This window comes from Pteropus vampyrus, unplaced genomic scaffold, assembly GCF_000151845.1.
Source record: "Pteropus vampyrus isolate Shadow unplaced genomic scaffold, Pvam_2.0 Scaffold219, whole genome shotgun sequence".
NCBI lineage: Eukaryota > Metazoa > Chordata > Mammalia > Chiroptera > Pteropodidae > Pteropus > Pteropus vampyrus.
Window position 1 is genome coordinate 1527809 of NW_011889000.1, and position 19090 is coordinate 1546898.

The 19090-nt window shown below is 50.5% G+C and overlaps 1 protein-coding gene across 1 annotated transcript in view; it reads left to right on the forward strand.

Annotated features, from left to right (window-relative positions):
* The first annotated feature begins 771 nt into the window (after positions 1-771).
* Positions 772-19090, forward strand: part of CHGA (chromogranin A) — a 32270-nt gene continuing 13951 nt past the window's right edge. The window contains exon 1 of the mRNA XM_011373167.2: positions 772-820. Within this exon, the coding sequence (XP_011371469.2) occupies positions 772-820 (49 nt within the window). The remainder of the gene's footprint in view (positions 821-19090) is intronic.

The following is a 19090-nucleotide window of genomic DNA, read 5'->3' on the forward strand; positions in this document are numbered from 1 at the left end:
TGAGGGATTTTTGTTCTGTTTTTAAGATGAGAGAAATTATGTGTTCATATATTGAAAGGAACAGTGCAATCTATTCATCCATCCACTCATCCACCCTTCCACTCGCCTATCCACTCATCCACCCTCCCGCCCACCTATCCATTCATCCATCCATCCATGCACTCATTTATTCACCCACCTACCCATCTACTCGTTCATCCATCCAACCATCCAACCATCCACCCATCTATCCATCCATCCATCCACCCTCCCACCCACAGCCACCCATCTATCCCACCAGCACTTCCTGAGCACCACCATGTGCCAGCCCTGAGCGGGGAGCTGAGAGAGACAAACCATCTGCCCTCAAGAGCTCACAAGCGGAGAATGGGGCACAGACAAGTCAACATCAGTAATGGTGGAGTGTGACAAACGCTGTAACCACTAATCTACAATGGATTATGGGAGCAAAAACCATGGAATGCCTGGAGAATTTAGAAAGGCTTCATGGTGGAGGCTGATCTTTGGGCTGGGTCTTAAAGGAAAAATAGGAGTTTGTCTTATAGACAAACGAAGGTGGCATTGCAGAGAGAGAGAGGCCCTCGTGCAAAAGCAAAGATGCATGGAAGTGGGGAGGGCTGGATGCAGCAAGGTGTGAAGGGCCTTCCATCCCTTCTTTGCAGACACGAGGAAGCCCGTGAAAGATCTTGAACGAGGCGGAGACATGATCAAGCCCAGCTTCCAGGAAGAGGGGGCAGTCTAGAGGACGGGGTCAGGGGCGGAGAGGAGGGCATGGTTCATGGGCAGGAGGTGGCCGAAGCCAAGGAGACCATCCAGAAAGGTACAGAGTGATAAGCTAAAAGGAAGCTGAGGTGACACCACCTGGAGAGAGTGATAAAGAAGAGTGGTCAGAGGAGGCGGGCTCCTTTGCTGCCCCTGCCCCTGGTCCAGCCGGTCCCATATCCAGAAGTAGGTATGTCCATATCTGCTTCTTCCCTCTCGGTGAACTGGCTCAATCTTCCCCACTTTCTGGAACCTAGAAGGCACCTGGCCAGCCTCCACCACAGCAGGGGTACCCCTTCTCGGCCTCCAGGCCAGAGTAGGAACTCGCTCCCTGGGAAGACTCTCATCGCCCTGGGGGAGTGGCCGTCTCCATCCCCCTCCTACTTGGCCCCAGCCCTCGCCTGGCCCTTACGGTCTGCTTAGTCTCAGCCCCCACTGGCCCCTCCAGGGCCCCTTGGCCTCTGGAATTAGAATTCTCCATTTGCAAAAAGAAATAACATCATTGTTTCTGCAGACTGAAAAAGTAACACCTGCTTGTTTTATTTTATTTTTTTAAATCAGATAATCAAAAAAAAAAAATAGAAAGAAAATAAAAATTACTCATGCTCCAGCCCCTGGAGAAAACCATTGTGAACATTTTGCTGTGTATCCTTCCAGAATGTTTTCATTGACAGGCACATGTGTGTGCCCACACGCCTTTTCGTTAAATAAAAATGGGAACACACTATACACAGCGTTCTGTGACATGCTTGTTATTTTTCACGTACACTGTGAGACTGTTTCCTGTCAGCACATCTAGATCTCCATCCTCTGTTTTTATTAGCTGAAGAATATTCTGCGGCGAGAAAGGGCCTTAATGTAATCACACTTTTTTAGGTTCAGCCTCTCCAAGAACCTTTTCCTATGATAAATAATGCTCTCGGCATATCCTTGTTCATAAATCTCTGAGCAGTAAAATTGGACTATTTAAACGTGGGGGTTAATATGGCCCTCTGGCTCATGTCATGAAGGAAAGTGACTTTTATTTTCAAAGTTGATTGCGAAGACGATTAAATGAACAATGGTTGCCAGGCAACCTGTGCGTGGGGATTCGGTGCGGGAGATGGAAGGAAGCAGGTCCACATCCTGCCTCAGGTACTCTGTTCCTCTCTGCCACTAGGAATTCCACTTCCTGCTCTTCCTCTCATGGGCATAATCTTAACAACCAACAGTACAAGGACGTCACCTTCAGTATCTTTAAGGAGCTCAGTTGAGATTGATCGATTGGAAGGGAATAGAATGGGAATCCCTTTGGCCATACTTCCTTGCTTCCAAACACGGGGAGAGGCCTCTATCAGAGATGAGAGTTACCTGGAATAAGAGGAAATGCTCAGGTTCCAGGCCCAGCTCTGCCATCTGTTCCCTCGGAGCTTGGTTTGTGTATCAGTCAGGATGAGCTAGGTTATGCTGCAATAATAAGTAAAATCCCCCGAATCTCAGTAGCTCAAAACAACAAAAGATTATTTCACACACACACACACACACACACACGCGCGCGCACACACACACACACACACACACACACACACACACCCTTGCCAGTCCCACAAACTCAGGGTCACCGTCCCTTGTGAGATGACTCAATAGTCAAGCCGCTTCAATCCTTCTCAACACACAGCTTCAAGGTTGGCCAGGGCAGGAAGGGAATAGGGATTATCTGGCTTCCAACTGCTTTCATCCAAAAGTGAAAAACATCACTTCCGCTCACATTTCATCACCAAAGAAAGTCACGTAAAGTCACACATAATTCAAGAGATGGGAGGTGGTGTCTTTGGAGGATGACAGCGTTTCTCTAAAAATTATTGATGAGCCCTAAACATGCCAACCGCAGTTTCCAGACCTGCATCGCAAGCGAAATAGTATCTGCCATCCTGCCTTCACTCTCCTTTATTTACACATTCCGCTCCCTACGTTTCCCTGTGCAAGGCGCTGGTGAAACGGTGATGGAGGATTGGAACTCGGGCCTTCTGGCCCCTTCCCCCTCCTCTCGTTCACGCTTCCCGCGGGTCTTGCTCTCACTGTGGCCTCAGTTTGGCTCCTTCCTAAAGCAGAGCCTGAATCAAAAACTTGAGTGCTAAGTGAGCCCAGGAGGCTACAACGATGGAGCAAGAGAGCGAGGCAGGCAAGGAAGTAACGCCAGCCACGCGCGCGTTAGTGAGTCTGTTGCCAGGCCCCCCGGGGACCCTCTGACGAACCGCCAAAAAGACAGCTCAAAACCGGCCTGAAGAGCGGGAGGCTGTAGTGTGCACCCGCGGGCCACTGTCCCCGCTGACGGAGGGTTGTTCCTGGAAAAGCGAACTCTCGCCACCTCACCGAGGACAGCGCTGCAGCTCATGTCCGAGGTGGGCGGAGGGAACGAGGCGCGAAGCACCAGGAGCATCCACTAGAGACGCCGAAGGAAGAGCCACACCCGCCGCAAACCATTTGGAAACCCGAGGCAAATAGCCCGGGCGCTAGCCAAATAGAGGAGTCAGTGGCGCCTCCTGCTGGCTGCTGAGCTCGAGTCCTCTGGCTTCCTTTTCCAATTTGGAAGGAGGTAACTGCTGTGCATGAAAACAATGATGAAGAACAGCCACACTGAGGTGCCAATGGACTCAGGCGCGGGAACAGGGCACTGGGCAGCCACAGGTGCTGAGGGGATAGGCTTACTGCCGGCTCCGGCACAGCCTGTCCAGAAGTCAGGAAAATGTGAATGGGATACACGAGGACACAGAAACAGGTCTATTAGGACTCCTCCTGTGGTCAGTGTGTCCAGGGTTCCAGGAAACAGAAGAAATCACCCCTGTGTTTGGAGCCTCCAGCCTCTCTGAGATCCTTCCACGGCAAGTGACAGCACGGTGCAGAGAGATGAGTCCGAGCCTTGGAAGCAGATGGCAGGGGTTCAAGTCTTGTCACTGTCCCCAGGGCTCTAGTGAAACTAACTCCCGGATACTGCCCATGCGTATTTCAGCAAGGAGACCCTCCAGCTCCATCCTTGACTCCTGCTACGTCTGGATGAGAAGTGGGCTTTCATGGCACCCTGTCCTGCTCAAATCCCATGGCATTCTCATCCGGCTCAGTGCCTGCCCATCACACGATTGTGTAGAAGGGATGTGTGGGGTGGCGGGAAGAGGCCAGAAAGGGAGAGGTGTCACACGTCCACCGCCCCCCTGCTTCTCAGAGACCTCCTACCTGTCCTGGGGCCGTCGGGCGGGTCCCACGCACCTCGATTCTAAGTTTAGTCCACTGAGGACCGTGCCTGGGAGCCAGGCTGTGGCCCCTAAGCCACAGGCCTGTGCTTATTTATGTGGGGCTTTACATAAACAATATAAGCATGTGCAAGATCGATGCCAAAATCAGGGACCAGGGAGAGGAAGAGGTGGCCTGTTCTGGGGGAGGGTCTCAACTCTCAGAACTGATCATATTCAATTCACCCAGAAACCTGGCCAATACCATTTTCAGTGGGCAAAATCCTTGCTCTTTCTCCGTCTCGGCTTCTTCATCCTGTTCAGGAAACAATAACAGTTCCTTCCCCAAAGGACTGTTGTGGGGTAAATGAAATAATATGTGTGAATTGCTTAGAACAGTGCCTGACACAGAATAAATTCCCAATAAATATTAGTTTTAGTGGAGGGAGTTGGTAGTAGTTGTTATGATGATATTATTATTCATTTACTCATTCAAGTATAGAACCTTATAGGTCTCTGGTTAGTGCCGAATGAATGACTGAAATAAATGCACAGGATAAAAGGCTGGGAGCAGATGACATCGAAGATTGAAATAGACACTTGGTTTGCACTTGATTTGGTCTAATTAGTTTTTGTGATCTAGTATCCATGGAAACTGCTGAGTAGCGAGACTCAGAACAGACAGTTTTCCTCTGTACCAAGTACACCAAAGTACACATGGGCCTTCTGCGCTTTGCAACCCACAGACGAGGCAGTTTTCTCTCACGCCTTGCTCATTTCTCTCCTCTCCAGATGGTGAGCTCTCCCAGGGCGGGGACCATGACTTATGGACTCTCAGAAAGCAGTGTCTACATGGTTGCTGGGACACAGCAAGTGCTCATGCATTTTTGAATGAATGAATGAATGAATATTGTCTGATTGGCTCAGAAAATGGCAGGACTGAACCTTCAATAAAAGGATCTCAGAGCCTTCCTCTGGGAGGGGCTGAGGAAGGCAAGGGTTAACCATCACCTCTTGCATTAGATTAGATTAGACTAGATGTTAGAATGCTTAACATCATTCATTGAAATAGGGTTAGACCTTGCTCAGGTTCGATTCCAAAGTGAAGAGCTTGGGATTTGGAGGCCATCGAATTTGGGAGGAAGTATGGGCTCAGCCCCATGGCAGCTTTGTAAATGCAGGCGAATGATTTCATTTCTCTGGGCCTCGGTTTCAGCATCCGTACACTGGACCTGAGACATTTACTTCTCAGGGATGAGGTGCAGATAAAATGGTCCAATGTGGGTAAAGCCATTTGCTCCCTGGGGAGGGGGCGATACTGTCTCCGTTTTAGAGTCTATGAAGCGAGGATAATAGCAGCTCTCTCCTCTCCTAAGGGATCACTAATGGCCTAAGTTATAGGAGGAGTCCTTCGTAAACTGTAGAGTGCGGTGCACACAGGCGAGATCATGAGGCTTGAGTAGCAGAAAGAACCTGAACCTGGAGCCCTGCTGGAGCAAGCCTCCCAGCCAGGGTGGCTCAGGCCTCAGAAAAGGAAAGACCCCAAAACCCAGTGGGGAGCTTCCGAGGTCATGGACTTGGCAGTCAGACTGCCTGGGTTCAGGTCTGCCTCTCTCTACTTCCTGTGATCTTGGGAAAGCAACAATCTCAGGAGGTCTCAATGTCTTTGTTGGTAAAGTGGTGTGACAGTAAGTCACAGGGTTGTGGCGGGGTTAAACGGGATCCTGCCCGTGATGTGCTCAGTCCAGCACTCGAGAAACGTGGCTGCCCCCCTCCCCCCATTTCTCCACAGCCTCACCCTCCCGCCCCCTCTCAAGGGGCAGCGAGACCTTCCTCAGCTCGTCCAGTCTTTGGTTCGCAGTCTGAAGAGGAACAAAGCAGAAGGACCGCAAAGGGAGAAGAGGCGAGGTGACCCAGCCTTATGGGATGGGCCATTATCATGATGCAGGGACCATCGATATCCCCATTTCCCAGGAGGGGTCACGGAGGCCCAGCTGGCACCAGGTGTCACTGCCAGATCTGTCCCTACAAAGCTGGTGCCCCTCCCCTCGCCCAGGACCCCCTCTCTGGCTCTGACTGCAAATACTGGGAGGGTCCCTGGGGCTGAGGGAGAGCGAAGGACAGAAACCAAGCAGGTGCCTGGCCCAGCCTGGCACCCCTATCCCCACCCAGCCCCTAACTCCACCCTCCCTCCCACTCCCTACGACCCTTCGCCCCGGGGCGCTCTCCTGGGCCATGTGGCCCTGTCAGCCACTCCAGGGTGCTGGGACAGGGGGAGGAATCACCAGCTTGGCCTGTGTCCTTCTCTGCCACAGATAACAGCATCATTAGGTAATTGCATTTGTCCCTTATCTCACTCTTACTCTTTATTACTTCCCTGGGGAGACGCTGTAACCATGGCCTCCCTCTTCAAATTAAGCCAGTCTCCTGGTTGCAAGCTCAAGCCAAGGGACCACCATCAGGGGGAGCGTGGTGCGGGGGACAGATTACATCTTTGGGTGGCAGGGCCGCCCTGTCCCTCAGCTCAGGGAGTGTGGACAGGCCCTGGGCGACTCCTGGGAACACAGCCAGTGCCCGCAGAAAACATGCTGGCTCCAGAGGAGGGAGCAAGGGTCTTGCCCTAGGCTTGCTGTGTGACCTTAGGCCCAGCACTTAACCTCTCTGGGTCCCAGGTTCTCGTGGGTCAGATGGGGACAATAACCCTTTCCCCCATGATAATCAAGCCAGCCTGGGACAATGACACATCTCCAGCCGCATGTGTTCTCCATGGTTTCTGGATTCTGGGGCAGCTCTTTTTTTTTTTTTTTTCAATCAAAGTATAGCAGGCATACAATATTATATTAGCTTCTGGTGTACAACATAGCGATTTACCATTTTTTTAAAAAGAGCTTTATCGACATACATTTATGCATATTTAAAATGTACAATTTGCTAAGTTTTGACATACGTATACCCTTGTGAAGCCATTATCCCAACCAAGATAGCGAATACATCCATCACGTCCCAAAATTTCCTCCTGGCCCTCTGTGACCCCTCCCGCCCCTCCCCACCTCCACACCCCAGGCAACCACCAATCTGCCTGCTGTCTCTATAGACTCATTTGCATGTCCTAGAATTTTATGTAAACGGAATCATACAGTATGTACTTTTTTTGTCTGGCTTCTATTTTGAGAATCATCCACATTGATATGCATATCAATCGTTCACTTCTTTTTACTGCTAAGTCACGGCCCATTATACGGAGATGTTACAACACTTTTATTCACGTATCTGTTGATAGATATTTGGGTTGTGTCCAGTTTGGGGCTATTACAAAGAAAGCTGCTACGAATATTCACATTGAAGTGCTGAATGCTTTCTTTTCTCTTTGGTAAAAACCCAGGTGTGGAATGGCTGGATCCTATGGTAGGTATATGTTTCATTTTTAAAGAAATGACAAAATCGTTTTCCAAAGTAATCGTATCAATTCACATTCCCACCAGCAGTGTAGGAGTTCAAGTTCCTCCACATCTTCATGGCCCAAGCGGTCGTTCATGTCAGACGTTCTAACAGGTGCGTGGTGCTATCTCATTGCACAGTGAGCGCTTCTCGGAGAAGCACCTGGGCTCCCAGGCCGCTTGCCCAAGGCGAGGTTGTCTTTCTCAGTTAGGAGGTGAGGCAGGGATGCGAAGCCCTGGAGTTCTCGTTGTACATCCTTCATTCTCCCCTTCTGCCATTGGAGAGGCTGCAGGGGTCACAAGATGACCTCCCAAGGACGTTACTAGCCTTGCGATTCTGGGACAAATGGATTTGAGGCTCAGCTTTCACCTTTGGTGAAAATTCTCTGGCCTCGCGGTATCATGGTCCTGGGTCCACTTCGGCAGTTATTATTTCCTGGCGCTCAATGCCTCAGGTATAAGATCTCTCTTGGAGATCCTGGGACAAGGTGGTTGAGTAACCTGGGATGGTCCAGGGCTCAGCTAGAGCTTCATCTAACAACCAGCCAGGACTACCTGTCCTGTGCTGGAGCTGGGAGCCAAGAGGACAGAGGCGGGGGGCTATGGCTTCTTCAGGGTGCCCTCATCAGGGGTATGATAGCAGCTGAAGGCCTCTGAGGCCCTCCGAGCCGGAAGTTCTTCTTAGGCAGGTAGAAGAAGCTGAGGACACCAGGTCAGCACCTGGACTTACTTAAGTCTCAGGCAGGAGGAAGGTCCATGATTAGATCCCACGTGGTCCAGGGTTCTCTGCCAGCTCCTGCAGCGTGAGGAGGCAGGAGGAGAGACAGGTGACCCAGACTGCTGAGTCTCCGAGCTGGGGGGCCGAGGGGAGGGGTGAGAGAACAGCCTGTTCTTTGAGGGAGCAGGCTGCCCAGCTAATTGGCTCTGGAATATCATTTGTCCAGAGATAAGAGGCACATGCACTGCTTTACAGGCCCCGGCCATGCAGGAGCTTCCTGTGACTCCCTCCAAGCCAGAGCTCCTTGAAGCCCCTCTCTCTCTGACCCCCCAGCTGGGCCGGCTGAGGACGGGCAGGGCCTGAGGCCGGGGAGCAGGGTGTCAGCTCACCACCTGCCCCTCAGTGGAGGGCAGAATCAGTCCTCCATCAGAGCTCTAGATGGGCTCAACTTCACAAGGCACTAGTTGTGGGGAGCTCGATCGCCTTGGGCATCAGCGATAATAGGTCGTCTGAAGGGAAACCACACCCCAAAGTTACTATGATAAGAGGTAGGTGCCGACATCGACTCAGCACTCGCTCTACGCCAGGCCCTAAACATCTGACAATTACTCCGTGAGCCCTCACAAGAGCCCTGGGAAGTAGGTACCATCACCGACAACCCATTTCACAGATGAGAAAACAGGCTCTCCCAGACATCGAGGGGCCCAGCCCTGCTGATGCTGAAGATGAAGGACATGGCTCATTTAGTCAGTCAGCCAGCTACAAATACTGCAACCACACAAACCCAGTGCTCTCCCAGAGGACAGAGCCCGAGGGAGAGAGGGAAGTGGGGGGGGAGGCGACGGCAGGACCTGCACTGGGCTTTCCTCTGTGTTAGCAGCACCTCTGGGCCGGCCCAGACATAGCAGGCACTTACAGATATTGGTGACTGAATTCTCTCCGTTAAATTCATAGGAATCACAGAAGGATTCTGGCCATTTTGTGGAACAGGCAACAGAAGCTCAAAAAGGTTAAGCGACTTTTTCAAGGTGACACAGCAGGACCCGTCGGAGCCAGGACTCGCAAGCAGGTCTCCCGATTCCAGAGCACAGGTCTTCCCACCATCGTAAGTTGCTTCTGCCATCTGGTGAGGGACTATGGGGACCAGGATCTGCCTGAAGTCACCTGAAGACTCTTCCCTGAGAGGCCCTAAAAGTCAGCTTTTGCGGGGCTTATAGAGTTGAGAGGTTGGAGCCTGGACGGGGAGTCCTCTCTCTCTCAGAGTCTGGCCCACCCTAGAAGCCCCCTGCGTGGCTTCGATCCTGTTATTAGGGCAGGGGTCCCTCCCACCCCCGTCTCTACCACGTGCCTTGGCCAAGCAGCCAGGCCAGCCCCTCTCCTCTCCTCCACCCCGAACCTCACCTTCACTGTCGTCTTTCCCCAAGACCTAGTTTCCAATGTTTTGGCCTTAGACTTGGCATGACTTTGGGGTTTGTGCACTGCTAAGCAATTCTTCGACAGCACCTCACTATGGAGCCTCCCGGGTGCTTTCCCTGTGGATACGGATGTTTCTGATCCAGAGGTGTGAGGCACTGTGGGAACCCTGTGGGAATATGGCCCCAGGAAGGAAGAAAGGAGATGGGGCGAGAGGAAGTTTGGCCCGGGCCCGGGCCCTCTTTCCAGCCTACTGTGTCTCACGCCCCGAGTGAGCTGGCCTTGGTGTCCAGGGCTTGGTGCCCATGGCGCCTTCCCCCAACCTCCCCACTGTCCTCCTGGGCTGGGGCCCACCGAAGCCCTCGTCCCCCCACTGAGGCCTGTAAGCCGCTTTATTAGATTAAAACAAACATCTGCCAAAGAAGAAAAGCAAAACCTTAATCGGAGGCCCCCGGAGATGTTTGCGGAGACAGATGGGAAAGGACCTAACGCAACCGCCTCGTACTGGCCTCGGTGCAGATGTCGCGCAGATAAAACAACATTGCCCAGCAACGGGGCTTTGCCACCTGGAAGCCTGATAAGGGGCGTGGAGGGTCTGTGTGTTTGGAAATATGATTTTGTAAGCGGGGCCAAGGGTGTGTTGACTCTGCTGTCCAATGCCCTGGGCTTCTCTATCAGATAAGCAGCTGCCACTTTCCCTCAGGGACAGGCAGAAAGCTGTTCCCAAAATGGTCCTTGAGAACAGTCTCTGGCAGGGACTCCCCACGTGGAGGTGTCCTGAGCACCAGCCAGAGGAGCAGCTGGTCAGTCCCTGGGATCTGGTGCTCACTAAAGAGAACATTTCTGGCCTCCTGGGGCAGGTGGCAACAATGGCTTTCTCTTCTCCTCTCCCTGACTCCTGGTTCAGAAGCATCTCTGGGATGGAGTGGGGTGTTAGGACTGCGGGGAGCTAGCTAGGTCTGTGGGCCCATCCACACAACGCCTTCGAGCGTCCCACCATCTCCCATCCCCTGCTGCTCATCTCCTCCCAGTGACTCCTGTTTGCCTCAAAGCAAAAGCCAAAATCCTTCCCAAGGCCCCTGAGGCCCTGCGTGGTCTGGCCCGGCACTGTCTCACCTGCCACGACCCCCTTGCTCACTCTCTTCCAGCCACCTCGGACTTTCTGATCTGCCTCAAACCTGCCAGGTAAACTCTTGCCCCAGGGCGTTTGCACTGGCTGTTCATTCTGCCAGGGATGTTCTCCCAGACATCCACGTGGCTCTCTCCCTCGAGTCCTGCAAGTCCTCACTCACGTTACCATCTCAGTGAGGCCGACCTAGCCCACCCGTTTGATGGGCCAAACCGATGACATGTCAGGCAGCGAGATCTCAAACGCTCCTTGCTCTCTCTTTTCTCACGGCATCGTCACCTTCTACCCTACCATATAATGTGCTTACTCAGTACAGCTTATTATCGCCTGTCACCCCAGCTTAGAGTACAGGCTCCAAGAAGCTCTTTTCTTCACTGGCATGTACCAAGCACCCAGAACAGAGCCTGGATCACAGTAGGAGCTCCATAAATATTTGTTAAGTGAAGGAATGTCTCTCCTTTCCAGCCCCCCAGCAGCTTTAGTAGAGGGGGGTGAAAAAGAGGCCGGGCTGTGACTGTCTCCAGAATGCGTCTCGCAAGGTAACTGAGCACCCCTGGGAGAGGCCTGGCAGCTGTCTGCCCAGAGCCCACCATGCAGACCTCCAGAGGAAGCCTCATCCAAGAAGGAGAGCCTAGGACTCAGTACCAGGAGAGCTCAGCTCCCATCACAGCCCCACTGTCGATTTGCTGTGTGCCTTGAGACAAGGCACTGTTCATCTCTGAGTCTCGATTTCCTCTTTTATCAGATGATATCAGCATTTACCGTCTTTATCTGAAGGCAATAAACTTCCACATTACTGCCACCCGAGATCGAATCCTGCCTCTGCCACTTACATTCTAGGCTGTGTGGCGACTAGGCAGCTTAGGTGACTTCTCTGAACCTCCGCCTCCTAATCTATCTATTAATAAGGAAAATGATAGCACTTCATCGCAGGTGTGGGAAGAGTAAAGCAGTCAACACATGCAGAAGAGTCAGCCACTATGGTTCAGAGGTCAGTTACACTTTGAGCACAATGTATGTTATATATCCTCACAGCCATGTTTCAGGTGGGGACACTGAGGCACAGTGGGAAGGTGGCTAGCCAGGGTCACTCAGCAAGTTGATGGTGGTGCCAGGGAAGACTGTGTCCAGCTCTCCCCACCCCCTCATTCTGCTCGGCTGGTACAAGTTCTGTTCATTCTCCAACCCCATGGATTCTGGCCTTGGCCCATCTTCACCTTGGGCCTCACCTTGGTCAGAGGCCCCAAAGTGGCTAGTGTTGACAAGACACTTCCTAAGAGGGACAGGAGTCTAAAGAGCCACACTCGAAATTATGCAAAGCACTATCAAGCCCCAGAGTCAGGGATGGAGGGAAATCTATCAAGGCCTGAGAAGGGGTGAGGCTTGAGGGGCACCGAGCTCCATGTGGCTACAGGACCAAGGACCATCGAGGTATCAAGATTCTGTGAAACCACCTACACCCCAGAAAGAGCAGGCGAGGGTCAACATGTAGGTTTGGGTTCCCCGAGTCAAGGATGTGAACGCACATGGTTTACCAGGAAGCCCGGGTAGAGAAGTGGGCAGGAAGACGGGTAGAGGGTGAAGGGTGGAGGGTGGAGGGGCGAGGAAGGGAAAGGAGGTCTATAAAGTGTGTGCCAGCCGTAGTGTGTGCTATCAAACTGGACATCGCTGCAAGAAACGGAGCTTCGTTCCTCAAGGAGCTGCTGGGAAATGGTACCAAAAAACCCTCCTTGGAATTGTCTCACCCAGGGGCAAGGATGTTGGGGTATTTCTAAATGAATGCATGAGATGCACTGGCTGAGGGCAAGTCGCTGAACTTCCAGCTTCTGGTGAATGAGAGCAGAGAAGGCTTCTGGGTTTCTGTAAAAAGCCTTTGGGCCCCGAGGGGTGGATCCTGGCAGTGGGAGGGCCCACAAGACACAGGCCGGACTCGGCTGGCTTTGGGGGAGCAGCAGGGAGCTCTGGCCAAAACTGAGCCTGCGTGTCTGTGAGGACCACATCTGGAGTCCTGGGAACCAGCTCTGCCAGGAGCACTGGCACCCCTCCCCAGTGGCACCCCCAGCTGGACTTCTATTGTCCCATCTCAGCGCCTGGAGTGCTCCCAGGTGTGTAGGCTGGGCAGACAGCTTCTGCCCCGTAGAGAGACCAGGACACCAGTTCTGCCCCCCTGCTCTCCACCCTTCAGGCTAAAAGGCAGCCACCTTCCTGTAGCCAACGTCCCCACACGGTAATGGGCAGAGAGAGTGTTGTTGTTGTTGTTGTTGTTGTTGTTGTTGTTGTTGTTGTTGTTGTTTTGTTGTTATTGTGATAAAATATACATAACATAAAATGTATCACTTAAAGCGTTTTTAATGCACGGTTCAGTGGTGATAAGTACATTCTCATTTCTGGGCGTCCATCCCCACCACCCATCTCCAGAACTTTTTCATCTTTCCCAATCGAAACAGTGTTCTCATTAAGCAAGAGCTTCCCATTCGCCTTCCAACTTTTCCTGGCAATCAGCATTTCATTTTTTGTGTGTACGAATTTGACTGAAGAGTGATTTTTTTAAAGCATTTCATTGTAGTCCTCACTGCACAAATCCACCTTCCCTCCTTTTCCCCACCCCGCTCCCGGTTGGCCCTTGGACTCAAGAGTCAGCAAGCAGAGTTTTGGTTGTCAGTCCCATAGACCCCCCTCATTCATTTCTTCATTCTTTTCTCGTTCACTGGAGGAGTGGAGTGATGAGGTTGAGGGTCGGGAGGACCGATTCTGGCTCTTACAACTTGCTGCGCTTGGGTAAGCCCTTTCCCACCTCTGAACCTCAGGAATGAGACCAGAATCTCGGCAATATTGAGATCCACTGAGTTTCTTATGGACCTGAAAACTGATCATTCGATGTCACTAATTCAGACAAATTCCCTTTACCAGGAGATTTCTATCCCCATGATGAAACCCTACATGGTTTGGATGAACTTGAACCAATGTTGTCTGGGATATGGAAATAAATAGTGCTCGACATTGAGTGGTCTCTTTCCTTCAACACAGTGACTAAGGGGTCTATAAACACACCCACCGTCAGCACCCTACTCACTGGCCACCCGCCACCAGTGTTGCTGTTTGCTGTCAGAGTGCTCTCTGTCTTTACCGGCTATTTCCTTGTTTCAGTTGGAGTTCAGTTTCAGAAAGCAGGATATTAAGTGGCTAACAGAATCACTGGAAGGACTGAAGGAATTGACAATAGAGTGTGTTTCTGGAAACAGCTTGCAAAGCCACACCTCAGAACTGAGCTGCCTGGGAGCTGCTGACCCTGTCAAGGTCAGGAAACTCAGGAAGCTGACACCACAGCCACTGTCACAAGAGCCGCTCACCTCTGTCATGTCCACACTGGCAACATGGTGGCTCTGCATCCTGTCTCTGTCCATACATGACTCCAAATTCAGTTCCTTTGAATGGTAGAACCTAAATCACATCCAGGCTCTTAGCTGCAAGGGCATCTGGGAAATGTAGGTTTTAGCCTTCCTACTTCTGCCCACCAGAAGAGGATTGGAACGGACACTGAGCAATCTAACTCACAGTGCCCTTCACAGACTCACGATGCAAAGAGCTCCTGGCTTTGGTTTGTCCCCTGCTTCTCCCTTCTCCCAATGAGCTATGCTATGGCTCCATCACCTCCTCAGCTCATCTGACACACAAACACAAAGCAGTCTGTATACTTAGCTACAACCAAAACACATTTCGCGCATGGATCAACATTTGGTGGCAGATTTGGGAAACTGTCATGGGGAACCAGTGAGCAGTGAGCAGGTTGAGACCTACTGGTCCTTTGGCGCTCTAACGTGATTCCCAGTTGGGCTGCTAAGTCCACCTTCAAAGCAGATCATATTCTTCTCTTACTGCATAAGTTGGAGACTTAACCACATCTTGGCTTTCTGTCCCAAGCCTTCATGTTTCAGTGGGAGTGATTTCCCAGTAAAAATATTCGTTTATAGACAAAACCAAAAAAACGAGAACCTGACCCTGAGCATTGGATGAGAGGTACTTGTTATAACCAGAGGTAGCTCCAGAAGGTCATGGCAAGAGGAGCTTAGGGACAGCAACCCGGTTAGAAATGAGAGTTTTAGAACTTGTCCAAATCTGCATATACAAAGTGAAGATGTGGATTTGATGAAAATCGCATGTATAGACTTAGAGCAATAAAAATAGATTTTCTCCATGCTTCATCCACGTAAGGTTGGAAAAAACAACTATCTTACTTAAACAATGAGAAGCTCCCCCAATGCCTGAAGGTAATAGTTTTTGATGGGGGTTGCTGCTGATGACAAGTTAAAACATTAGGCTGAGAGAGGGCTTAGGGCCTGGGAAGGGGAGTGTGGAATGACATAAGACAGATGGCTGGCCCCCAGACTCCATCATTTCCTAGCTACGTGACCTCAGAAGAGTTACTCCAGCTCTCTGAGCTTTGGCTTCTGCATATGAGAAGCAGAGATATTGATAGCCACAAGTTTATTGTAAAGATGAAATGAAATAACATGTATAAAGCCCTATAGCAGATGTCAAGTGTCCCACCTCTGTCCCCTTAGGCCATCTTGGAGGTCACCTGTAGTCAGTTCCCATACACACCAACAGCTTCCAGAGTTCTCTGCCTGAGGTGTTCTCTGGCAGTGGGGCTGTGCTTGGCCCTTTCACAGAGCAGGCCAGAAGTGCTGGTAAATCAATGCCTCCAGGAAAGACCACCAGTGAGGGAAAGGAGTCAACAGGTAAGTACTCCAGTTCCCCACACCAGGGGAATAACAGGTGTGTTCTACAGTTTCTAACAGGCCCCAGTAGACTGATTCTCCGCTGCCCTCAGTGGTGATTTTCTCATCAACGCACCCTTCATTGGCTTTGCTCTTTTCCTCATCTCGCTCCCCTACTTCCTTGTTGTGCTTCCTGGAATCACTTCCAAATGAACCCTCTGCATTCTCAAATCCTTGTCTTAGGGTCTGCTTTGGGGGAACCCAAACAAAGATGAACATCAAACTCAGTTCCTGGCACCTAGAAAGGTACCTATCAATGACGCCACACAGGCAGGGTTCCTCATCAGAATCAAACAACACAGAAATTATTTGAGCGATGATTTTCTCAATTCTCCCAAGGATGGTGCATAATTAGTACTATTCTAGATGCATGGAGGAGACATGAATTCATTACATAGGATGACTGCCTTAGGGTTTTTGAGCTTAATTCTCTTGTAGAACTCCATCTGTAAAACTCCATCTGTAAACAAGTGTAATAATAATAATGGCAACTACCTCATAGGGCTGTAATGTAAAACTCTTAGAACAGTGCCCGGTTCATAATAAGTTTTCCACAGGGTTACTTGTTGTCATCCTCCCCATGGGTTGTGTAGTAGAGAATGCTCGTTGTCCTCCAGTAACCCCTCTTTCTTTAGGAATGAGAACCATCCTCAGTGGCTGCCACGCCTCCCTTACAACTAAGTATGTCCCTGTGCCTGAGTTCTAGCCAATGGGTTGTGAGAAGCAATGCATGCAAGTGAGCCATCTCATCCTTACGAAGAAGATGCTTGACCTCCAACTACCCTTTGCCCTCTATGTGATGATTGAGAAATGGTGGCAACTGGAGTAGCCAGCTCAGTAACAAATATGGAAATCTTATACTGAGCCATCCCATTAGTCTGGATTGTTGTGTGTGAGAGAAATAAGATCCCATCTTATCCTACTGAATTTTAGGGTCTTTTGTTCCAGAAGCTTATCCTTATCGAACTGATCCAGCCCACAGCCCAAAGATGGGATCAAGGGATGCAAGTTTCTTCCTTCTTTCATTTATCCATGGTGCCTATCACGTGCCCAGCACTATGCCAGGAAATGAAGTCCCAAGATGGGCGGGATGCAGACCAAATGCCAAGGAACTCCAAGTGTAATGAGATAGAAGAATGTAAAAGCAAATAATTTCAACCTTCTGTGATAAATGCTCAAATAAGTGTTGCGGAGGCAGAGAAGTAACCAATTACCTCAAGTCCTGAAAGTTACGGAAGTTTGTCAGGACTTGGGGGTTGGGGGGAGTGGGATGGTAATTGGGAGGCATTCCAGAGAGAGGTGACAGCACACGAGAAGTCGCGAGACGGTGGAAAACATGGGGCATTTCAGCAAAACAAAGTCTAGGTCCAACTTTCCCACTCACTTGCCGTATGGTACCTCGGGTGCTCACTTTAACATCCTGAGTCCCTGCAGTTTCTAAAACCTGCAAAGCAGAATCAAAATCAGGGTGCCATACAGGGTCAACGATGGAACATTTTGAACAGCTATAAAGCATGGTGCAAACACTAGTTAATGACATTGTCACTTGGAAAGTCTAGTTTGGGACATTTTTGCTGGCTGCTTATGCTCAGTTTCAGGACAAACAGAACCAGGCTCCTGGAGAACTAGTGCTCCTGGGAAGGTGGCAGGGGCTCTGAAACTCCCCAAGAAAAAAGGCCACTCAGCTTGGGAAATGGTTCAACTTTCTTCATGGCAGTTGGGCAATATATATCAAGTGCCTTAAAAAATGTCCATTTTCTTAGGCCACGGAGTTCACCCACTATTAAAGGAAATCACTGTAAACGCTGCAGAGATTTGCGTCCAAGATTGTTCTTTATAACAGCAACAACAAAAATAGGAAACTTATCTGTGTATTGCAAATTGTGGCACACGATAAGTTGCGGTGGACCGCTCTTTTGACGACCTGGGTACATCTTTGTGGTAGGATGCTGGAGAGGAAGCATGCTGCGAATCTGGGCAGTACACTCTGAAGGGCCTGAGGCTCTTATTCTTTCAGTGCTCAGCTGAGCCTTTCACTGGGAACTACCCCTTATGCAGGGAGCCACCCCAACAAAGGCTACAGAATCTGTACTTTAAAGTTATCAGCGCTTATCTCTGGCTGGCATGAGTACAGGTGCATTTCTGCGCATGTCTAAGTTTTTTAGATGGATCACATGTTACTGTGCAGCTACATATTCCAAGTCCTCCCCACTCTATCTCCTTGCTATTCCTTGAACACGCTAGGTACATTCCTGCCTCAGACATTTGCATTTGCTGTTCCCTCCACCTGGCGGCCTCTTCCTCTGGACACATGCAACTCCTCTCTCTCACTAACTTCATGTCTTTGCTGAAATGTCCCCTCATGGGTAAAAACTCTTCAGATCCACTCTATTTAAAATACACACCCTCTCCCCCAGTATTCCCACTCCCCTTCCTGCTTCATTTGTGTCCATAGCACTTGTCCCCAACTCACATACTGTGCATTTTACTTCTTTCTTTATTGTCTGTCTTCATCCTTTAGAATGTAAACTCCACAAGAACCAGGCTTTTGTGTTTACTGCGGCATCTTCAGCACCTACAATAGCTGAGTGATGTTATAAGTGTTCTAAGCACATAGTAGGTGCTCAACAAATCGTTGAAGAAATGAATAAATGCATGAAAAATACCATTTCATCTGAGCTCCTGCCAGGTTCCCTTTTAGAGGTGGGCACAGGTGTGGGGCAGGAAGTAGGAAAGAGCAGCAGGAGATGGGGGTGGTCCCCAGGAAGAAGGAGGGGCTCTGGACAATGCCAACTGATGCCAAACAGTAGCTCCAATATTAGTTTCACTATGACATTGGGGTCAGGTGGCAAAGGGTTTCCAATGTGGTCCCCAGGTTGAGAGAAGCAATGTAGCTGAGCATGAGAGCCCCAGGGCAGAGCAAAACAAACGAAGAAACCAACCTTACCCACGAAACACCCAAGTTTCGAGAACACTTAGGAAGTGGTGAGAGCTGTTCTCAAATACACGATGGGTTACCAGCAGCAAGAAAGTGATCCTAAGGGGTTGAACTAAAGCTAATGAGAAGTTACAAGGACTCCTATTTGGTTTGATATCAAGAATGGTCTCCCGTCTCTTTCTCACCACCCCCAGAAAAGCTGTCCAACAATGGCCAGAACCCAGGATTCACTCCTGCACTGGTTGAACTTCCAGTCGATATATTCAGCAGTTATCTATTAAGTGCGTTTGCTCTGTGGCAGGTGCCATGCTCAACGCTCTGAAAGCAATGGAGACTAAACATTATTCAAATAAATCAATACATATATACAGGACAATCATAAATCGTAAAGGTGCAAAACTGGGTCACAAGAGGGAGGCCTTATGCAGACAGGGAGTCAGGAGGCCTCTCTAGGGCCTCCTAGATATTTGAGTGAGCCCTGAATGGTGAGCACATTTCCAGCCTGAGATCAGGGGGAAAGCCCCGGGCAGAGGGAGCATGGAGTGGTGCGCTAGGAATGGAAGAGGCCTCAGCGCACATGGAAGAAACCCGAGGCCCAGGGACCGGGAGTGACTTGCCCACGGACACACAGCAAGTCAGTGGAGCCGTCGAGGAGTGGAAGATCAGCCAAGTCCTCCCTGCCACCTCCCGGAAGCCAGATACCCGCCTC